This window comes from Coenobita brevimanus, chromosome 110, assembly GCF_032717465.1.
Source record: "Coenobita brevimanus isolate Jiangsu-jjx chromosome 110, ASM3271746v2, whole genome shotgun sequence".
NCBI lineage: Eukaryota > Metazoa > Arthropoda > Malacostraca > Decapoda > Coenobitidae > Coenobita > Coenobita brevimanus.
The window spans coordinates 9,521,574-9,544,479 of NC_137063.1; the positions used below are offsets into that span (position 1 = coordinate 9,521,574).

At 42.4% G+C, this 22,906-nt stretch overlaps 1 protein-coding gene across 1 annotated transcript in view; it reads left to right on the top strand.

The window, feature by feature from the left end:
• sli (slit guidance ligand) overlaps positions 1-22,906 on the top strand; it is a 545,686-nt gene that overhangs the window by 407,921 nt on the left and 114,859 nt on the right. Inside the window, 1 exon segment of the mRNA XM_080286150.1 lies at positions 3,954-4,093. Within this exon segment, the coding sequence (XP_080142276.1) occupies positions 3,954-4,093 (140 nt within the window).

Here is a 22,906-nt window from a genome sequence, read left to right on the forward strand (position 1 = left end):
GATTGCATAGGGTAGTCATGCATCATCCAGCTCAATGCCAAATGGATAACTGATTGGGGTTACCAATGCAGTATCCAGTGTTTTGCCTTATTCAGCGTAGGGGTTGACTGAATTATGCTGGATAATTGAGAGATTACTGTATTTTCAATTTGTGAGAGTGGCCCAGCTCCTTCAGATGAAAACAAACAGACTAGTAGTGTTGTTAACCCTTCAGTCTTGGATTGCCACTCAGATGTCTTGCTAAGTATTATGTCCATTGCTGGTCTGTGCCTAATGGTTGCCAGCCTTCTTGTGTTGGACCTCACATCCTTATGTCTGCTATGGCCTGCTTCTCAGTTTGTCAGTGTATACTGTCAGCTGAGATTAGACATCCCTTAGAGGTTAATGCACAATTAGACCCATTAAGTTACTTTTATAGCCACCAAACTCTGCCTTTCAGACCCATAGTCACCAACTACAGTCCCCTCACGTCCAGCACGCATTTATCCAATTCGTTTCGGGACCAACACGGTCACCAGAAAATATATTATCATATTTTATTGTAACACAGTGCCTTGTGGCTAACAGAAATTTGAGGAGTTTTTACCCTTGCGTGGTGATAACATGGTCCAACATGGTACCCACTGCCCGTGCTAGTGATGTCAGCCAATTAAAACTTGCAAAGCTCAGCCCCACTGCCCGTGTTTGTGATGCCATTGAATCAAATATCGGCATGTGGCCATATGAAGGAGTTGCTGAGGAGGACCTGACAGCCTTAGTGCAACAGAGAGAGGAGACAACAATGAAGGAAGTAATGCATTGAGTTACAACAATTGACAGGGCACAGGAAGAGCAGGAGGCAAGGCTGGCTGCTGCTGGCATCGACTCATCTCCTCTAGAGCACTCCATTAGTATGCAGCCTGTCACCGAGATCCAACTTGCTGCTGAGATCCTGAAAGAAGCAGTCAGCAAGGAACCCAGTGAAATTCATCGTCAGGAAGTACTTAGTAATGTGAACTTTGTGCGTTTTATGTTAATCTGCACAGGAAGCACAACTGGAGGAGTCAGTCACTCGTCACTTTTTCCAGTGTTGCTAGGACGAGAGAAGGGTAGTAGAGGAAGCTGAACAACAGGTAGGAGCAGCACCTTTCCTTGCTGATGATAATGCTTCTGTAGGTGATTTTGAAGGCTTTATGAGTGAGGTTAAAGAGGAGGAGCAACCACTACTCCCTAGTGACCCCAATGGCCCTCCTCCAGGGGGTCAGTAGGACTACCTACAGCCTTGGGAAATACGTGTCCTTCCCAACAAGCTCACCAGCACTCACCTTAAATGTCTGTAAATTATTGATAGTATCAAAAGATTTTAAGGGTAATTATTTAGGGTCACTTTTCCAAAGCTTATTAACAGTATTATTTTTTCCCATAAGGTCTTTTATTTGTCCAATTTGGTCAAACACTGCACCCGTGTGTAACAGTATTCCAGTGTTGGACGTGAGGGTACTGTACCTTGGCTGACTAGTAATGTAATGGTGCAACACTGTACTACTGCCTACAGCATCACGAACATGTCTCTAAGGTGGACCTGATTTGACCCATGCATTGTTTATTTTTAATATCTATCTATCAATCTGTAACCAGCTACCCTAATCATGAAGGGGTGGCCACAAACAATTTGCTTCCATGTTACTCTTGTTGTCTTCCATCAGACTGCCCTCCCTCCAGCTCACACCACCCTTATTTATATACCTCTCCAAGCCCTCCTCCTCTTCATCCTTGGTCTTTCATGCCACCTCACTCACATACACCCTTGTCGTCAGTGTCTCTTCCTCCATTCTTTCTGCATTACCAAACTATCTCAGGGAACACTTTCCAGCACACCCATACTGCAGTGCTTTCAAACTTCCTCATTAGCTGCACATGCTCCCCTTTGATAACTCATTTCCACCCCTCTCACTCTTGGCTTGTGTCCTTCCAGTAAAGTTCAAGCCTCAATTCTATACATAAAAAGTGGAGAGGGATGCCTTCTTGTGGTGGCACTAATGTAAGTGGGCTGCTCTGCTGTACACTTATACAAACATCAGCTCAGCTTCCTGTCTAAATAAACATCTCTTAATTCCCTCTATATTCCTTGAAGGAGGATAGAGGACTAGAGGAGAAGTGCAACTTCATCCAGCAATCAACCAGATTCTTGTTCAGATGATCCTGAAGCAACAACAACAACAACAACAAGAGAGGTTTATTCACCCGTGTAGAGTACAATTCTCGCATGGGGAGGCTTCCCTCATACAACCCTCCTCAAAGGCTTTTTGTCTCATTAACTCTCCTCCTCTTACTGACTCTCTCCAACTTCTGTCTCTTTGCTGCACTGTTACATCTTTATCTCTTTTCTGTCACTACTTCAGTGGTCACTGCTCCTCTGAACTATCTGCTTGCATCCCTTCACCACTATGGTGAATGCATAGCACCTGTTTAGCAACAAACTCTCATCCCTTTCCAACTCTCTAATACAAGAGTTAACCATTACTTCCAGTCTTTCATGTGTGCATGAGGTCAGCTCTGGAACTGTCTTCCTCTGTTTTTATTTCCTACTGCCTGTGACTTCCAGTCTTTCAAAAACAGTGTCCAGGCTTCTCAAAATGAACAGATCTTGACTTTGGCTCTCTGTTATCTTAGTTTTGTTTTTTCTTGGAGGAAGCATTCTTGCAGGTTTCTGGCATTTGGTTCCTTCTCCCTTGCATTAAAAAGAAAAAATCAAATACTGTCATGCAGTGATACCTTAATTTTCAAGCCTAGCTCCCTCTTCCTTGCTATGCCGTCATTGTACTTTACTGTACTTGTAATATTGTTTCTGTAACTTCACCCTGATGGAACTTACACTGTTTGCACAACTTTGGTGATGACTTCTGAAGTCAGTATACACATACAGTATCTTACACTTATCATTTCTCTACTCTTCCCTACACCATAGGGAAAAGTGGTAGGCCAGTGCTGGCCACACAGTGGTTCAGATTTGATGGGCACCATGCCTCTTGCTTACCCCTGAAGGCAGATGCATCAGTACTCATGTAATTGGTCCCTAATGATAGCTTCACAGAAATAGCACTAGCCTACCCACCATGCAATATGTTCACGTAGTCTCTCTCCAGGTACATGACATTTGGACTCTCTTCTCTCATGTACTTTCCTTCCATCCATCTTGGGGTCTTCCTGAAGGATGTCTCCAGATGTGAGGCATAGAGTAAAAAAGAAAAGTTTTTCTGAAACACAAATCCATTTTTAGATAAGAGATCATCTCTAGGGGCATCCCAGTCAATCTGTTTCTCACTAGCAATTTAGGGAAACAGGGTGCTTCACTCCTGTAGACTTTTGCAACTTTAGCAAAGCCATACCACAGCACAGCACAGCACAACACACCAAAAGTCAGTAATCAAAGTGCATTCACTCAAGGTTCCTAAAGCTCCCATGTCTAGCACGTCTGTATTTGTTCACTTGTAGTGGGTGACTTTGGAGACACCCAGTTTATAAAACCCTGCCTGTGGGAGGTACCTTCATATTCTTTCTAATATCGCATTGATGGAATTTATGCACACATGTGGTGGCAAGACCAGCATCCATATCAAGGCTGGCACCTGTACAGACTCCACACACATAAATTCAGGAGATATGAATGACATCAAAGAAAGGTCACCATGCGTCGTGAAGCATTAGAACTGGAGAGAAGAAGCAATGCATTCTCTCCTCAGCTCTCTGAGTCTGGACTGATTCCTCCCATCACCATTTCCAATGCCTGTAGAGGTTTGAAACTTCTTCCAGAGGGATGCTTCCAAATATACTTACTCTTATTGAAATTGTTTTCTAGCCATCAAATCCCGTCTTTTTTTCATTCAGTGTAGTACCTGCTCCATCTTTTGCATATATCAAGACTTCAGTATTGTAACACTAACATCTTTTTCCTTAAATTTTGTCATGTTCAGCTGCCACTGTCCTGCTGGGTTTGAGGGTGACCGATGTGAAGTGAACATCGATGACTGTGTTGGCAACAAATGTGAAAACAACTCAACATGTGTGGACCTGGTGGAGCAGTACCGCTGTCAGTGCCATCCTGGCTTCACAGGTACTCACTTCTACCTATTATGTCATCACATGACATGACCTGATTGTGTATTCCTAGTCTTTTATAATATAGTCCAGTAATTTGCATTTTAACTACTGTATGTAAGTAGAGTCAGCGTACTATGGCTAGTTATTACGGGTATTGTAATATAATGTTCAGCTGTTGTATTTACGAAAGTACAGTATGTGCACTGTACGGTACAGTATTAGGAAATACAATACTCATACTGTATTGTTATTGTTTTATGCTCCTTTTTGTTGGTTGTATCAGCACCTAAGAAAATATGGCTACACCACTGACTGTCATAGACAAACGCGATCAGTTAGGGGACCATTTCAACCCTACTCTAGCTTCAATCAAGGAGAGAAGTGCTACACTCTGTGCTTGATACTTATGGTCATTAAACTGCCTCAGTAGAGTTTCATAATAAGTAGAGCATGCAGCAGCCAGTAGGTAATGCAGGAGCCCAGTTTAATCACGACCTGAGCAAGACATGGGGGAGGCGGTGGCTCAATCGGTAGAGAGCCAGGTTCAAATCCCGCTGGGGCAGGGAACAGTTTAAGGATTTGAATTTCATAAAAGCAGACTTTACTGATCTACCAGAAGACCCGCCGACATGTCGTAAAAAAAAAAAACGCTAGTACCAGTACACCAGTCCTGTATGAGACAGCCCTAGAATGTATTCAATATGGACTGTGGGTGTTAGTGCCGAAGTGGTAACATGTAGAGGTGTGTGGTACGTAGGAGGACGCTGGGCCTTGAATGCAGGCTGTGAAGCCTATGCCCAGAGTTGGTCACATTAAAAAAAAAAAAAAAAAAAAAAAAATGGTGTACGTCATCCAGTCATTCGTTTGTGATGGCCACTGTATTCAGACAACCACTTCATTGTGCTTCTAGATCATCTTCCCAACACAATTCGTTGCTTCTTTGCCTTCTCTCCTAGCTATTGTTTTTATATTTATTTGGTTAGATTTGGTGTGTCTTACATAGTTTCTCTGCATTTTCTTAAAGCAGTGTTTTATGTGTTGCTGTGTGTTGTGTTTAATTCGGGTTATACAGTTCAATACAGTAATCCCGCATATTTCGCGATAGTTACGTTCTTGTAACCCCCGCGAAAAGTCAAATTCGCGAATACTCTATTAACAATTGAATCTTGCACTTGTGTCTACCATGCTGCCCATCACACAGTCCATGTCCATACTGATTGCTAGACAATTCGCCGTCAGACAATTCCCCATCAAAACATGGACGATTCCCCTTCAGAACAATTCGCACCCTGGACGATTCCCCGCCATTCTATAAATATACTAATCAATACTTTTATAAATATACTTATTATTAATTAATCAATACTTTAATAACTATATTTAAGGGGGATTCAGCAAAGTCTATGTTCAGTAGCGTAGGTTCTGGATATTATTTATTAGTTGCACCTTTAGTCAATAATTAACTTGTTTCTTCCTCGCTGTAGTTGCCTTTGAATTATATTCTAGCATCACCCATAGCTATCTTCATTAATGAAGGCGAATTGTCTTGTGTTTGTTGTGACTGCGAATTGTCCCGAAACCTCCATACTCATCCTGAAGTATCTTCTTACAAGATTGAAAGCACATACTCCATTATAAAGGAAAAACGTAAACACCGTACTGTAATACACAATTATCTACACATTTATTCACAAAACAGTACAAAATAAAAAGATGCAGTAACTGGTGATAGCAAACACTCACACGGTCGCTTCTTAGCTTGTCCAGTAACACAATTTTCTCTGCTAAGGTCATAACTTTTCTTGATCGTTTTGTCACTTTGGAGTTCTTACTAATTGTATTATTAGCTTTCGGTGAGGCTGGCTTACATCCTGGGGCCATGTGGAAAGCAAGTGGGAGGCAAGAGGCTCGTATCATAGCGCGGTTACAAGTACACCAGGCACATGAGGCAGGCAGGTGTGGACTGAGGAATGCAGGGCAGAGAGCAGTGTTGCCATATCCAAACAACGAAATTATGCTAGGGCAATGAAAAAATTATGCTAGATTGAGCAAATTTGTTCCAAGTAAAAAATGAATTATGCTAACTTGAAGCTAAATGATAAAATTCTATTCACATTCATGCTACATATTAATTATGTATTGTTTACTATGAAAATATTAAAATGAACCTACATACAGTAAGAGGGTAAATATCGGTTTTCTGCCCATACTGCTTTTTCCCACAAAACTTACGTTTTTCTGATGGATTTTGATGTGACTCATTCGATTTTGAGCATCATTTCCTTCAGAAATAACCAGATTTTGATATATGACCCCCCCCCATCCCCCTGCAATAATGGGGGATCTTTGGGGAATCAGGGGTTATAGGGAGGGGGGGAAACACAGAAAATGGTCATTTCCGACTGAAATGAAGCTGAAAATCGAATGAATCATACCAAAATCCATCGGCAAAACCTAGGTTTCATGGGTAAAATCCAAAGCTCTAACTTATCCTAACCGAACCTAACCTAAAACCTAACCTAACCTAACCTAATCCAACCCAACCAAGCCCAAACTGAAAGTAACCAACTATTCAAACCTTACATCTTCTTACCTTATTCCTCTCTCTCTCTCTCTCTCTCTCTCTCTCTCTCTCTTTAATTTGTAGCTTTTATAAAATTATTCCAAAAATATTCCATTCCATTCTAAATTATGCTAGAATTATGCTAAAAGAATAAAATTATGCTAGATGTGGTAACAGTGGCAGAGGGGCCGCGGGAAAGGGACAGAGGGTGGCGTGAGTTTACCGCGCTACACTTGGAAGCAGCAGGAATTTCAAATTTTTTGTTTTCTGTATATTCAAGGATATTTTAGTTGAACTTATTAATGCTAAGAAAATCCGCAAGAGGGCAAAACCGTAGAAAAAAAATCCGCAAAAAGTGCGGGATTACTGTAGTGTGTTTTCCCTGGTTTGTCTCTTCCTATTAGCTCTCTAGATTCATGTAGGGGTTTGTTATGTTTTTTGCATATTTTTAGTTATATCTCCCATGTTTTATTTTGCTTTCTTTCTTGGGGTTGGCTGGCCTCATCTGTTCCTTTCTTCTACATCCAGGTGGTTTGTAGCTGCTATGGATGTTTTCACTGTTCCTTGTTTTTTCTCAGAGATCTTTGTGGGTCTTCTTAGGGAGGCATGGTTGTTTTATGTACATTATTTATGTTTCACATTTTGCTATTATTACTTCTTTGTCTTACTGTCATTAAATTATTGTTTGTTCCCATGTTTTATTACGGGCCAAAGGAAGGATAGATGTCTTTTGCATAGTTTCTTCCAACCCACCAAGACACTCCACTGTCTCTGTTCCCTGTGCCTAGCTGGGATGGGCCACTGATTGCTGGATCTATCACTTTGGGGTGCTTCTTTTGACACCTTGCCTTTCTTGATGATTGGCTGACATTCTGTGAGATTCTGATCTCATTGCATCTGATGTGCTCATCTTTTCCTTGAACAACACTTACTAAGCTGAACTAATGTTCCATAGTGATGTGTGCCATGGGGATCAGTTAATCTTTTCTTGGGTTGGCTGTTGCCAGTTAACATCAGTCATGATGCAATTTGAATGCCACTCCAGACCAACCAACCTCCCTGACCAGGACCTCAAAAGTGGCATCCCAAATAGATGCTAAATCTAACTACTGATTAAGTGGCATTGGAGGATGCTTTATCACTCATAATGGTTCCCCATGTGTACTTGAAGCAGTTTTACCACATGATCTTTGACCAATAACACAGCAGTGTTGGAAACTGTCAAGTGCTAGAGTGTGGAATGTCATTAAGATTTGTAAATGCCAGTTTTGTTTTCCACTTTCCCTGTTACAAGAAGCTCCAGGAATTTGTAAACTCTACTGCCCACCATATCTTGAAGAGTGAGCATTTCCATGTTTGCAGAATTTTCCGTGTTTCATGTACTGTGCAACCTCTAAAATTTGAAGTGTTTGTTATTCATAAACTGTTCAAACTTTTGAAAATTTTGAACTTTAGAAAAAGTATTTATCTAGCTATCCTTGCCTTAATTCACACAGTTTAGACATGCTTTTGACATGAGCTTTGCAGCATGGGCTAACAAGCTTGCATCAGGTATCCTGTTTTCTAGTGTCCTTATAACACTGACAGTTTTTCTTCTCTTATTAACTCAGTGATAATTATCAGTACAATACTTGTCATGAAGTATTTTTCTTGTACATTTCTATTTCCTCATCTTCTGTATTCCCTTCTAAAATACTTTGCAGTGGTATTAATATTTAACATCCATCAATAAATTGTAAGGGAAAATAATCTTGTATTCAGTTATTTATGAAAAACAACTACAGCACATGACTACAGTAATCCCTTGATTATCCGACGTAATAGAGCCAGAGGCATGTTTGGGTAATGGCTCCACCTGGATAATGGACTTCTCCCCTGGTCCCCCTTCATACATAACCAAACTTTGAAAGCCATTGTAAAAGGCCAGTACAGTACATTGTACAACACTTGTTTCTGTTGTTTAACACTACTTTGTCTAGTCAAGCAGACCTTTAAACTACAGCCAAGCAATTACCATGGTCAAGCAGACCCATCAACCACAGACAAGCAGTCACCTCTGCAGGGCCATACCCTGCAGTGACCATAATATCCACCTGGATGCAAGCATTGTGTCCGATTAAATGGAAAAATGTACAAATAATGGTTTCAAACAGCCAGATCATAGCCTCTGGGCAATGGATTGTCCCAGCCAGATCATAGCGTCTGGGCAATGAATTGTCTGGATGGTAGCCGTCCAGATAATAGAGGGATTACTGTATTTACATCTTTCACTACTACCTTGCATTGCATATCAGGTGATCAGCTGATTGTTTATAACACAGCTTGACTGATGCAGTGTGGTGCTACACTTTTTTTCTCGTATTGTGCATTGCTCACCCACAGAATGCTTACATTATTTTATTTATGATGTATTTTATGATAATGTCCACTAATACAAGATTGCATTATTGTTATCTTGCAGAAATATCAGAATCTCAAATAGTGATGCAATACATGTGTGTGCATGCATGTGTGTGAAATGAGTGGAAAAGGATGCCAGAGATATATAGATACTGTGGAGTTACATGGTAATTTACTTAATTATACATTGCACAGTGATTTAAGTGACACAAATTGTCCAAGAGGAATATTTTAGTTCACATCACTGCACTTCACTTGATTTCTGGGAACTCCCTATTCAGTCTCCTATCCCAGAGGTCACACTCTGTGACCTCATCCTAGGTCTTTTTCAGTGTTCCTCTTGCATCCCTATCCCTGATGTTCACACTTTTCTCTTTCTGCACCCAGTTGTCATCCTTCATCCTCTCCACATGCCCAGACCATCTCAGTCTGCCTATCCACATCACAGCACCAGTACACTCCATTCCCATCCTTCCTGTCAACTCTTCATTTGTAAACCTACCCCCCCCTCCCCAGGTATCACATAAACTTAGCCCTTCCCAGGTATCTCATTCAAGGACACACTACACATTCATTTAATCATTGTCATTTCTATACGTTTGAGCCTATGGATATCCTCTTTTTTTAAAGCCTAGGTCTCACTACCATACAACATTATACTCTCTAACACGTGCTGCACACAAAGATCCCTTAGCACAGAGGAAGAGCCCGCTCAGTGTTGGTAGAAGAAACAACTCCCTGAACTTCCTCCATCCACTTCATATCCTAGCCACCGAACTAGCTCCAGCCCCACCTCCAGCATGTAATATGTCCCATTATAAAAAAATTCTTCCACACACTGAAGAGACTCTTCAAGATCAGTCCTTTCATGCCTGACAGTCTTTACATCCTCTTAATGACACACCACATGTATGAAATCAATCTTATCTCACAGTCTACCTGTAATACCACTTGAGGAGTAGACTGTAGCACCAGTCGAACAGGGCAGCTCTCCCGAGGTGGATGGCAAGCTGGTGATAGGGAGACCTGGAGCTCCCGTTTCACCAGCCCTCAGGACTTGATCCTGACCATCTCCCTTTGCTGAACATTTTCAGTGCATTCATTTACACAGAGAGTAGGCCAGCATGCTCTCATAATACCTCTACCTTCAACTGTCTACACCACACTACATGTGCATAACATATCACACCTTCTTTTCACTTTCTTTAGTAATGGCCGCTGCAATGTTACTATCAGATGAGGTGGTACCTCGGATTGCCACCACCGGCAGGGTAGGGTTGGCAGCACAGGGTCCTCCTGGTCGCCATCAAGCGATTGTTGCTATTTCCACTTCTGCCCGTCAGCGAAGGGATGAAATGCAGCCTTATTCTTCGCCAACATCCACGGCCTTACCACAAATTTAAACTCAGTTCATTTTTTCCTTCAGTCCATATCCCCTTTGGCCCTTTTCCTCCCAGAACCATAAATCTCACCCTATACTGATATATCCCCATTTTGTTTTCCCGGTTACCATCTCCTTACAAACTTTCGTGACAAAGGCGGCACCTGTTGTTATATCAAATCCCAATATGCAGTTGACACTGTTTTAAACTTCACTTCATCCAGTTTTGATTACTCATTATATAAACTAAATTGTCAAAATATTACCAAATATAATTGTTTAGTTTATCGCTTCCCCAATGCTTCTTCGGAACCCAGTGTATTTGATTCCATATCCACACAGTTGAGTAACCTTAACCTTGCCTCTAGCACTGAAATAACCATTTTGGGTGATTTTAACATACATAATGTTGAATGGTTATTGCATTCTGCCAGGACTGACAATGCTGGTCTAGAGTGCGAGCTGTTTGCAGAATTGTTTAATCTCGCCCAGCTGGTAAAGCAACCAACCAGAATACCTGATAATCCTGACTGTATTGCCCATCTCTTGCATTTATTCTTGACAAATAATCCAGATCAGTACAGGATAGAGGTACTGTCACCACCTGGATCCTCTGACCACACTCTCATCAAAGCCTCGTTAGTTAACCCCCCACACCTCCCCGTTCTGAACCTGTCAGGGTGACCTGATGTCACTTTGATAGGGCAAACTGGGATAGGTTTTGAAATTATCTTGCTGACATTCCATGGCAGTCTTTCTTCTCTAGTGATCCCAATTCCACCCAGTCTCACATTTGCAACTTAATACTAGTTGGTATGGATTTATTCATACCAAGTCAACAGTTCACTAAAAGATCAAACTCTCCAGAATGGTTTGATGGCAACTGTGCCAGAACAACAGCCCAAAAGTCATTTGCATATAATTCTTACTTAAAATAAAAAACATCTGAATCACTCTCTCAATTTAAAATTGCCAGAAACCATGCAAAAGCTGTATTAGATCAAGCTAAATCAAACTTTCTTCAAAAGCAAGCATCAGAATTACTTAACAACCCTAATGACAATAGAATATTCTAGTCAACTCTTAATTCTTTCAGTAATAACTTTAACAAGTCATCTTCCATTCCCCCACTAAAATCTTCAGATGGCAACATTACAAATGACCCACGAGGGAAAGCGGATATTTTTGCCAGTATATTTGCCAGAAACTCTACCATAGATAATACCAGCAAGAATGTCCCAGTACTAGAACTTGACTCTCCCACAATTTCCCCACATAAAATACAGACAAGATACATAAAATCTATCCTAGACAATTTACCTACCAACAAATCTCCAGGCCCAGATGGAATTCCGCCAATTGTTTTGAAAAAGTGTTCCCCCGAACTTGCCTCTGTTCCAGCTAAATTATTCAGACTATGCAGACGTACTTCTTTATTCCCAAATTCATGGAAAGAAACCAATATCCACCCAATTCCGAAGAAAGGAAGTTCCTCTGACCCCTTTGATTACAGACCATTAGCTGTCACATCTTCTCTTGGTAAGGTATTTGAAACTTTAATTAATAAGCACATTGTTAAACATCTTGAATCCAACAACTTAATTAGTGATAGACAATATGGTTTTCACCACAAAAGATCCACCATTGACATACTCAATCTCCTAACTCATACCATCCATCAGTCAATTGATCTACATGGAGAAACTCATGCAGTAGCTCTTGATATTTCTAAAGCTTTCGACAGAGTATGACACCATTCCCTGCTGTCCAAACTCCCTTGCTATGGACAAACGTCTTTTGTTCCTTTGATTGCTTCATATCTTAGTGACAGGAATATAAGAGTAAAATTAGATGATGTATATTCCAATTTCCACTCAGTGAACGCCGGCATGCTGCAGGAGTCTGTTCTGGTGCCAACCCTATTCGTGGTTCATATTAATGATCTCTTATCTGTCACCCACAATCCCATCCATTCATATGCAGATGACTCAACACTACATAGTTCATTCACACTCAGACACCCATTTACAAAGTCTAATATCTCTACCTCTCAACTCAGTACAGCCATCTCCATAAATCAAGACCTATCTATGATCAGTGAATGGGGACAAAACAACCTTGTCTCTTTTAATGCTAGCAAAACTAAATACAGGAAGCTCGCCCCCAACGTGTGGGTTTCGTTCCTAACGTGGCGCGTTCGGCGCGAAACCGCGTAAGTTTTAACTACTTATTTTGCTCCCTAGATCTCCTAAACGTGGTCTTTTGCTGTTATCTGCCATTGGTAATCAGTATGAAGCACTTTAAGGGGTTAGAAGGTTTATTTAATGTTATATCTTACAAATACAGTACAGTACTGCACAGCAAAACTTCAGCATAAAAATATGTAAACACAAGGCAACATTCCGATGCCGAAACCAGTCGGCGTTGGAATGTTGCCTTGTGTTTACGTATTTGTATGTCGAAGTTTTGCTGTGCAGTACTGTATTTGTAAGTTATAACATTAAATAAACCTTCTAACCACTTAAAGTGCTTCATATTACAGTAGAACCTCTTTGGTCCGGACCCCTTTAATCCGGATTTCTGTTAATCCGGACAAAATTTAAAAATAATAAGCTCTAAAAATATGTTGAAAGTAATTCTAAAGTCATTTTCAGTATCAGCGCGGAAAGTGATCGTCATTCGTTTAGTCTCGGATCACGCTAGGTCGCAACATGGGCGCCTGTTTAAACACACGCTAGCATTCGTTCCATCAACTAGTTCACCAACCATTTATATTTTTACGCTGTATTTCAAAAGTTAATCCTCCTTACCATGCCCCTTAAAGTGTAGCTTCTGCAATGAATAAAGGTGTTAAAAGGAGGAGTTTGCTTACATAAAAATGGGTCAGAATATTCTGCAGTGTTTAGTGAAAGGTTACAAGAGGATGAGAAAAAGGCAGAGTATAAGAGAGAAGTGGAGGAACGATTGGGCAAATATGAATTGGAGCAGATGGGAGACGTGGAAGGTGTGTGTAAGATATTTACAGAAGAAATATGTGCAGCATGTGATGTGGTGTGTGGAAGGAAGAGAAGACGGAGGGGGGTGCAAGGAACAGCGTGGTGGACTGAAGAGGTGAAACAGGCTGTGGCACAAAAGAAGAAAGCATACAATGAATGGATGAGAAATAGGGGCGTGGAAGAAGTTGAGAGGCAGAAGAGAGAGTTATATGTGGAAAGGAAGAGAGAGGTGAAAAGATTAGTAAGAGAGAGTAAGAAGAGAGTGGATCAGGAATTTGGAAGGAATTTGAGTGTAAAGTGGAGGGACTGTAAGAAAATGTTCTGGAGAGAACTGAAAAGAGTAAGACAGGGTGGAAGTGAAGTTAGCAGGGGAGTGAAAGATAAACATGGTAGATTACTAGTGGAGAAGGGAGAAAAAGTGAGCAGATGGAGAGAACACTTTAAGGAATTGTTGAACGTAGAGGATGGAAGTAATGCGAGTATAAGTGGCTGGGGAATGGCTGGGAGAAGGAGGGAGGTGAGAAGACAGGTAGAAATCAGTAGGATAGAGGTTGTGGAAGCAATGAAGAAAGTTAAATCAGGGAAAGCCCCAGGAATTGATGGAGTGTGTGGTGAGATGCTGAAGCATGGGGGAGAGATAGTAGTAGAATGGATGTGGAAGATGTGCAGATTGGCCTGGGAGGAAGGTAGAGTCCCGGAGGATTGGAAGTCAGGTATAATTATTCCCTTGTACAAAGGAAAAGGGGAAAAAGAAGTGTGTGGTAATCATAGGGGCATTTGTCTTCTTAGTATAATAGGAAAAGTGTATGGTAGGATACTTATAGACAGAGTTAGAGAAAGAACAGAGAAATTAGTTGGAGAAGAACAGGGAGGCTTTAGGAAGGGAAGAGGTTGTGTAGATCAGATATTCATTCTTAGATCTTTAGTGGAAAAGTTTCTAGAGAAGGGAAAGAAGTTGTATGCGGCTTTCATGGATTTGGAGAAAGCATATGACAGGGTGGAGAGACAAGGATTGTGGAAAGTGTTAAGAATATATGGAGTAGATGGGAAGTTGTTGAATGCTGTGAAGAGTATGTATGATGGTGCTAAGGCTGCAGTGCGTGTGGATGGTGAACTAAGTGAATTTTTCTCTTTGAAAGTTGGTTTGAAACAGGGATGTGTTATGTCTCCATGGTTGTTCAATCTGTACATGGATGGGGTAATAAAAGAGGTACAAGGTAGGGTAGTGGATGTTGGAGTGGCCCTGGTGAGAGAGGATAGTGTTTGGAAACTCCCTGTACTGTTGTTTGCAGATGATACTGTGTTGTTGAGTGAAGATGAAGGGGAGCTGCAAGGCTTGGTGGATGAGTTTGAGAGAGTGTGTAAGAAACGGAACCTAAAGGTGAATGTAGGGAAGAGTAAAGTGATGGTCTTTGAGAGAGGTGAAGTCAGTGAATGTATAGCGAGGTTGGATGGTGAGGAATTGGAAAATGTGAGTACGTTTAAGTATTTGGGTAGTGTGATGAGTAAGGATGGAGGTTTGGAGGGTGAAGTGCTTGAAAGGGTACAGCAGGGAAGAAAGGTTGCTGGTTCCTTGAAAGCAGTGATAAGAAACAGGGAAGTGAGCATGGAAGTAAAAGTTACTACATGACAGTATTGTGATACCAACTCTAACGTACGGAAGTGAAGCTTGGACGTTGTTGGAAGGACACAAGTCAAGAGTGAGAGCAGTGGAAATGAGTTATTTAAGAGGAGCTTGTGGAGTCACGTGGAGAGACAGGCTGACGAATGAGGATATAAAGGAGCGTTGTGGTGTTGATGTGGATGTGATAGGAAGCGTTGTGAGGAACACACTGAGGTGGTTTGGCCATGTGGAGAGGATGGAGGGTGAAAGACTGACGAAGAGAGTGTATGTGAGTGAGGTGGAGGGTGGAAGAGGGGGGGGGAGACCGAGGATGAGATGGAGGGATGGGGTGGAGAGGTATATGAGAGAGGGGGGTGTGAGTTGGGAGCAGGGTAGTGAAATGGCGGGGGACAGGGCGACTTGGAGGCGATTTGTTTGTGGCCACCCCAAACGGGATTGAGGCGTCTGGCAATAGATAGATAGATAGTTTAGTGATTACTGTAGGTTATTTTTTGTACTTAAATGTGCTTTACTTGTACATCAAACATTAGCTTCTTGCCCATATGGGTGTTATCAATATGCCATAGATGACAATGTATTTTTTGCCTACATAAGTTTTATTTTTATTCCAAATATTACAGTTAATTAATTTATTTTTTTGCCTACACGGGCCTTAGTCACTTACTACAATTTAAAATGTAGGCTAGTTTCTTGTCATGGCCTTACCAGTAAATTATGCAATACAAAACTATCTTACATGATTAGTTTTGTTATTTTAGTACCAGTATCCTTTCATCTTTTGCAGTTACGTAGAGTTGATATATGCCACATATGTTAATAATTAACAAACATACCATATGTAGATAGAGTTTGATATGAACTGGAGATTACCCTGATGGTCCAGACAATCTGCTAATTCGGACAACCCTTCCCCCCATATAGTCCGAATGAGAGAGGTTCTACTGTAATTACCAATGGCAGATAACAGCAAAATACCACGTTTAGGGAGTCTAGGGAGCAAAATGGTTTCTGGACTATTTGCTGTCAAGCCAGTTCGCCATCACAACAATAACAAGACAACGTAGACTTCGATGGATCCCCCTGAAATATAGTTATTAAAGTATTGACTAATTGATAATAAGTATATTTATAAAATTATTGATTAATTAATATAAGTATAATTATATAATGACGGGGAATCATTGAAGGTGCAAATTGTCCTGACGGGGAATCGTTCATGTTTTGACGGGGAATCGTTCATGTTTTGACGGGGAATTGACATGATGGCGAATTGTCTTGGAACCCACCGATCGTGTGTAATCTATAACTGGTTACAAGGCTTTATTTAATGCTTTAACTTTCTTTAAGTGCTTTAACTTACAAGTGCATACCAGAATAGTAAATATTTAACTTACGAATACAGTACTGTGGAAAAGCAGTACAGCAAATATTTAACAAACAAATAAAAAAGGTAATATTCTGACGCCTATCAGAAAACTGGTTATAAGACTTTATTTCTTGCTTGAACGTTATTTAATAATACTTTAACTTGCACATAAACTTACCAGAACAGTACTGTAAATATTTAACTTACAAATACAGCACTGAGGAAAAGCAGTACAGTGAATCACATCACGTGATCAAAACAAACCATGTGTGCTGAGCTGATGTTCGAGGATTTGGCCTTTCAAAGGCCTCTCTTGCGTAAATAAATAGTTTTCGTAATGGTTCTTTAATCTTATGTTGTCTTATATACGTATCCCAGCACTAACCGTGTATAATTGCTAGCGCATTTGGCGAGAACGTGTTCGGGGCGAGTTTACGGTGTATACAATTTACTAATAGACAGATATTGCCAGATTCGTACATTACCTTCAGTGCCACTAATATTCCCATCTCCAAAAGTATTGAAATTCTTGGCGTCTCACTTAACAATGCCCTCAGCTGGACCTCTCATGTTAGATCACTTGCTAAAACCGCCTCAGAGAAACTTGGATTATTGTACAGAGTCCGTAACTTCTTTGCTGATGAGCAGTTGGCTATAATTTATAAGAGTCATGTGTGCTGTCAGCTTGAATATTGCTCACACTTGTGGAATGGATGTGGAGAGGTTGCATTAAAACAGCTAGATAGAATTCAGAACAAAGCTGTTAGAATTATTAACAACCCTGCCATTACAAATAAACTATCTCCACTGCAAGTAAGAAGGAATGTTGCCACCCTTGCTTTATTTTACAGATATTTTTTTGGCAAATGCTCCGACGAAGTTGTGTCCATGGTGCCACCTCTCCATGCCTTCCCTCGTGCTACTTGGGCGTCTGGTAGCACTCATGACTGGAATGTCACTCAACCATATTGCATATATATACTGTACTGTATGTATATACAGTATATATATATATATATATATATATATATATATACACACACACACAAGTCAAGAGTGAGAGCAGTGGAAATGAGTTATTTAAGAGGAGTCTGTGGAGTCACTTGGAGAGACAGGCTGACGAATGAGGATATAAAGGAGCGTTGTGGTGTAGATGTAGATGTGATAGGAAGCGTTATGAGGAACACACTGAGGTGGTTTGGCCATGTGGAGAGGATGGAGGGTGAAAGACTGACGAAGAGAGTGTATGTGAGTGAGGTGGAGGGGGGAAAAGGGAAGGGGAGGCCGAGGATGAGATGGAGGGATGGGGTGGAGAGGTATATGAGAGAGGGGGGTGTGAGTTGGGAGCAGGGCAGTGAAATGGCGGGGGACAGGGTGACGTGGAGGCATTTTGTTTGTGGCCACCCCAAACGGGATTGAGGCGTCTGGCAATAGATAGATAGATATATATACATATATATGTATATGTTCACTCACGACAAGAGACGGGCGGAAAGTGGGGAGGATGCAGGGGCGCTCTAGCGGATGTCGGAGGAATGACGCACCACAACAAAGCTGTCCCGCGCCGCGTGCGCCAAGTTCAAATTACGGGCGGGAAAAAGTCGGATTTTTTTTTTATTTTTTGCAGTTTTCCACACCATGATGCACCTTCACGTCCTCATTTGTCACTCCGTCTCTCCATATGACTCCACATGCTCCTCTCGGATGACTCATTTCCACAGCTCTCGCTCTTGACTTGTGTCCCTCCAGCAATGTCCGGGCTTCGCTTCCATGCGTTGGAGTTGGTGTCACTCTGCTGTCATGTGGTGACTTTTTCACTTCCATGCTCACTTCCCTGTTTCTTGTCACTGCATTCGGGGAGCCGGCAACCTTTCTTCCTTGCTGTGCCCTTTCAAGCGCTTCACCCTCCAAACTTCCATCCTTGGTCATCAGACTGCCCAAGTGCTTAAGCGTGCTCACGTTTTCCATTTCTTCATCGTCCGGCCTCGCTGTTCATTTGCTGACTTCACTTCTCTTGAAGACCATAACTTTACTCTTCCCTACATTCACAAATCACAAAATTCTCAAATCGCAGCATGAGCCCAGTCTCATAAGACCACAAATTAGGAGATTCCACTGTGTAGTCAGTAAGCACCTACAACACAATAAACTGCAGCAAGCAACGTTGGGTCTGGTTAGTACTTGGATGGGTGACCGTCTGGGAACACCAGATGCTGTTGGCTCGTTCTCCCCACGTGTCAAGTGGGGTTGGAGGAGGATTAGTGCCCCTCCCTGTAAAACAATTAACTCTAAGCCCTTGGCCACCCCGTTTGGGATACATGGCGTCTGGCAATGAATGAATGAATGAATATATATATATACAGTAATCCCTGTACTATCTGGACGCCCACTTTCGGGACATCCCCACTTACTGGACATAATTGTCCCGGGATCCAATATTCCCAAAATGGTCCGAAAACTGCAAAAAATAAAAAAAAAATCCGACTTTTTCCCGCCCGTAATTTGAACTTGGCGCACGCGGCGCGGGACAGCTTTGTTGTGGTGCGTCATTCCTCCGACATCCGCTAGAGCGCCCCTGCATCCTCCCCACTTTCCGCCCGTCTCTTGTCGTGAGTGAACACTCGTCGTCATGGCTGCCCACGTGCTCGCTTTTGTGGTGGTGCCATACCTTCTGCAGGCACTCCTGCTGCTTTCATGCCTCTCCTTCGTGTGTGTGATGTTGGCCCCGCCACCTGAGAAGAGGAAGAGAGTGGTTTTGACTCTGGAGAAGAAGAGGGAGATATTGGAGAAAGTAGATGTGGGATGGTCTTCATCACGCATCCTTCATGAGTTCAACCTGGCCCAATCTACTTTGTTTGATATTAAGAGATCCCGAGACAAACTCATGCAGTACACGGCTGACTTCTCGTCGAAAAGCAAACACAACGTGGAGAGGAAGATGATGTTTACTCCCAAGTTTGCAGAAGTCGACCACTCCATGTTGATTTGGTATCGACAGCAACGTGCTGCTGGTGTGATGGTACATGGTACGGAGCTGAAGGCTGCTGCTGAGAAGTTCGCAAGGCTTCACAACGTCCTACACTTCAAGGCATCCGAGGGTAGGCTCTTTGCATTCAAGTTACGACATGGCCTTACCAACCTTCAGTCTCATGGCAAAGCTTTGGACGCTAACAAGGATGAAGTAGAGGAGTTTTGGCACAAGGTGAACAGCTTGATCGACAGGGAGGGCCTTACTCTCGGTCAAGTCTACAACGCTCACGAAACTGGTTTATTCTATCGCTCTTTGCCTAGGAACACTGTAGCCGAGGAGACGGAGAAGTGTGTACCTGGCTGCAAGCTCTCCAAGCAAAGGTTATCTGCATTGTGTTGTGCTAATGCTAACGGCATGCACCGGCTTGAGCCCGGTATTGTTGGCCATGCAAAGCAGCCTCGGTGTCTTCGTGGGGTGATGGATGTCCTTCCTGTCGTCTGGTACCATTCCTTGAAGGCATGGTTCACAGGCCACATCTTCAAAGACTGGTTCCACCGCCATTTCGTCAAGGAGGTCATGCATTACCAGACGGAGAAACTGGGAATCCCACGCGACCAGGTAAAGGTCCTCCTTCTCCTCGACAATGCACCTGCCCACCCGTGCGACAAGGACTTGGTGGCTGAGAATGGCTGCATTAGGTGCATGTTTCTGCCACCTAATACTACTGCTCTCATCCAACCAATGGACCAAGGAGTGATCGTGGCAACGAAGCGGCTATACCAACGGAAGTTCCTGGACGAGGTGATGGTTGTTCTCGAGGACGAGGTTGAGTGCGGGGAGGGACGGGACTCGCGAGGCCAGCGGACTTTGGAAAACCTTTGCCGCTACAACATCAAGTCTGCCATTTACAACTGGGCCAGTGCATGGAAGGAAATCCCTGTCGAGACTCTAGAAAATGGTTGGTCTCGTCTGCTTCTCGGAACGGATGTGGAGCACGATTTCCTTGGTTTTGACGTGGATGATTTCCATGCACGTCTACGTGCGTATGGGGACGATGTTGATGTGGACGAAGTGCGTGAGTGGTTGGATGACGACGAGGGCGATCCTGGGTATCAGACCCTGTCTGATATCGAGATCGCATCTTCAGTTGCAGGTGTCAGTACCCAGCTTGAAGATTCCGACGAGGACGGCGACGATGATGCAGACTCCTCTCAGCATGACACTACTCCAGCCATCCCCAAGCTGAGTGCACTCCGGGAACATCTAGAGTTCATTTTGGACTGCCTGGAACACCCGGACTGCGACAGGGAGATGGGGCCCTTGGGACTTGTGGAGGAAGTGCGTGCTTTCAGGCAGCGCATCATAAATCGTCAGAATCGTCGTTCCTTGCGTCAATCAACAATTGACAGCTTTTTCAGGCCCGTGACCCCGCTGTGCCCAGCCCTGGCTCCACTCTGTTGCCTCCCCAAGACAGGCCCTCATGCTCCGAGCCACAACCCAGCACATCAGCCACGGTGGAGTCACTGCTTTACGTGAGTTTGCGTCTATCTTCTGAGTTTTCTGCAGTGGGTACACCATCACCACGACCCAGCGGCGCACCCCTAGGTCACCTCCCAGTGATACTCTTAGACTCTGACAGTGATTAAATGGCAAGAACTTCTCCACTAGACCACACGGGAATTTAGTGTTGTGCAGTGAAAGAAAAACAGTACATACAGTATTGTTAAGAAATTAGAAATTTGAGTGAAAAGACAAACAATTATTGGATTAAATTTAACATAAATTAACTTGAGTGTGTTTTGTTTAGAAAATGGTTTTATGAGTGGAAAGACTTAAAGTGCAGAGTGCAACATTTATTAAGTTACAATGGAGTATAAGTAAGACAAGAGTGCGCAGTGTGAAGAGAATGGACTTCTGAGTGCGAATGACTAAGATAAGTGCAAGACTTCATGAACAGTGTACTGCAAGTGCTTCAGGAAATCATTCTTACTGTCAGAGTCTGAGAGGAGGCGGTTATTCATCGAGATGGCCATGGACTTGCTGTAAGTATGCAGAATGTTTCATACTGTACTGTACTGTATTTTCCATACTGTACTTACCTCAAACACCTTATTTCACTCTTTTATGTCCCGTATTGGTGTGAATATGTAGTGTCTTAGGTGCTATTCATGTGCAGTAGGGAGATGTTTTTCTGAGTTAGGCTAGGTTAGGATCCATAACTACCAGTCCAGGAGCCAGGGCCTTGTAAGTACCCAGAATGTTTAATATTGTATAAATCTACCTCAAAAACCTCATTTTATGGTTCTTTTGCATTTACTTCAGTCTTTTATGTCCCTTATTGGTGTGATTTGGGTCTTAAATAGGTGCTATGCATATCCAGAGGGAGTTGTGTAGGTGTTTTTCTGAGTTAGGGTCCATAAGTACAAGTCCAGGAGGCTGGTGCCCACTATCCGGACATGCCTTTGGCTCTATTACGTCGAATAGTGGAGGGATTACTTATATATATATATATATATTGCCAGACGCCACAATCCCGTAAGGGGTGGCCATTGACTTTGAGTTATTTGTTTTAAGGGGAGGGGCTATATACACACATATTATATATATATATATATATATATATATATATATTTACTGTACAAAAATATGTTACAGTTTCACAGAAGCGTGTATTTAACTAAATGAGTTTTTATTTATGACTACACACTAAGAGGTAATTACCGTAATATATGCCACTGAAGGACTCTGGCACTTTACTTCTTGTTATAAGTGGTAGGGTGTGGCAACCTTCATCTGATCATTTGCTGTAGTGCTATCTAATTCTTCCTTCAGTGTCTCTAGTGAGAAGCCCAGTGGTTTTCTGTAACCCAGGGAATCATTTACAACACTGAGTGGTAAAAATATAACCAAATAATAAGGTGATGTGGAGCTTACTGTGGTGTCCCAGTTAACTGGGTGGATAGATGCAAACGTGGCATCCACCCAGAAAACAAACTTCCACACACTTCCCTGCACCTCACTGTGATAAGGTGCTGTCTGCCTCAGAGAAACATTGGTTCACTGGATGGGACAGCTGAGCAGAGATGATTGTTTGCATGTGGTTCACAGGGTTGCCCATTTACTCCTACAGGGTTGCTCTTTTACTACTCCACCACTACTACTACTGCTGCTTGTTGTTATAGCCTAATTATGGCACCATTATGAATATGAAATCCAGCACATGTATGTGCTTATAGTATGCCAATTTTCTGGCATCCTTGATTACAGAGCCGTGCTGGATGAAACCTTTTGCCGGACTAACGGAGGTCACATATAATAATTCAACAAGGGCCAGTGTCGATGGTCACATATAGTACTGTATTTCAGCAGTACAACTCTAACTCACTGTTGTCACACTTATGTTCTAATTTAAGTTCTTTATGGAACAAGTGACCTTGGTTCATTGTCATGTTACCCGATGAGTCCACTTTATTACCCTGACGCTGTTTAAACCATTCCATCATTATGTGATCATGCTCAGTGCTC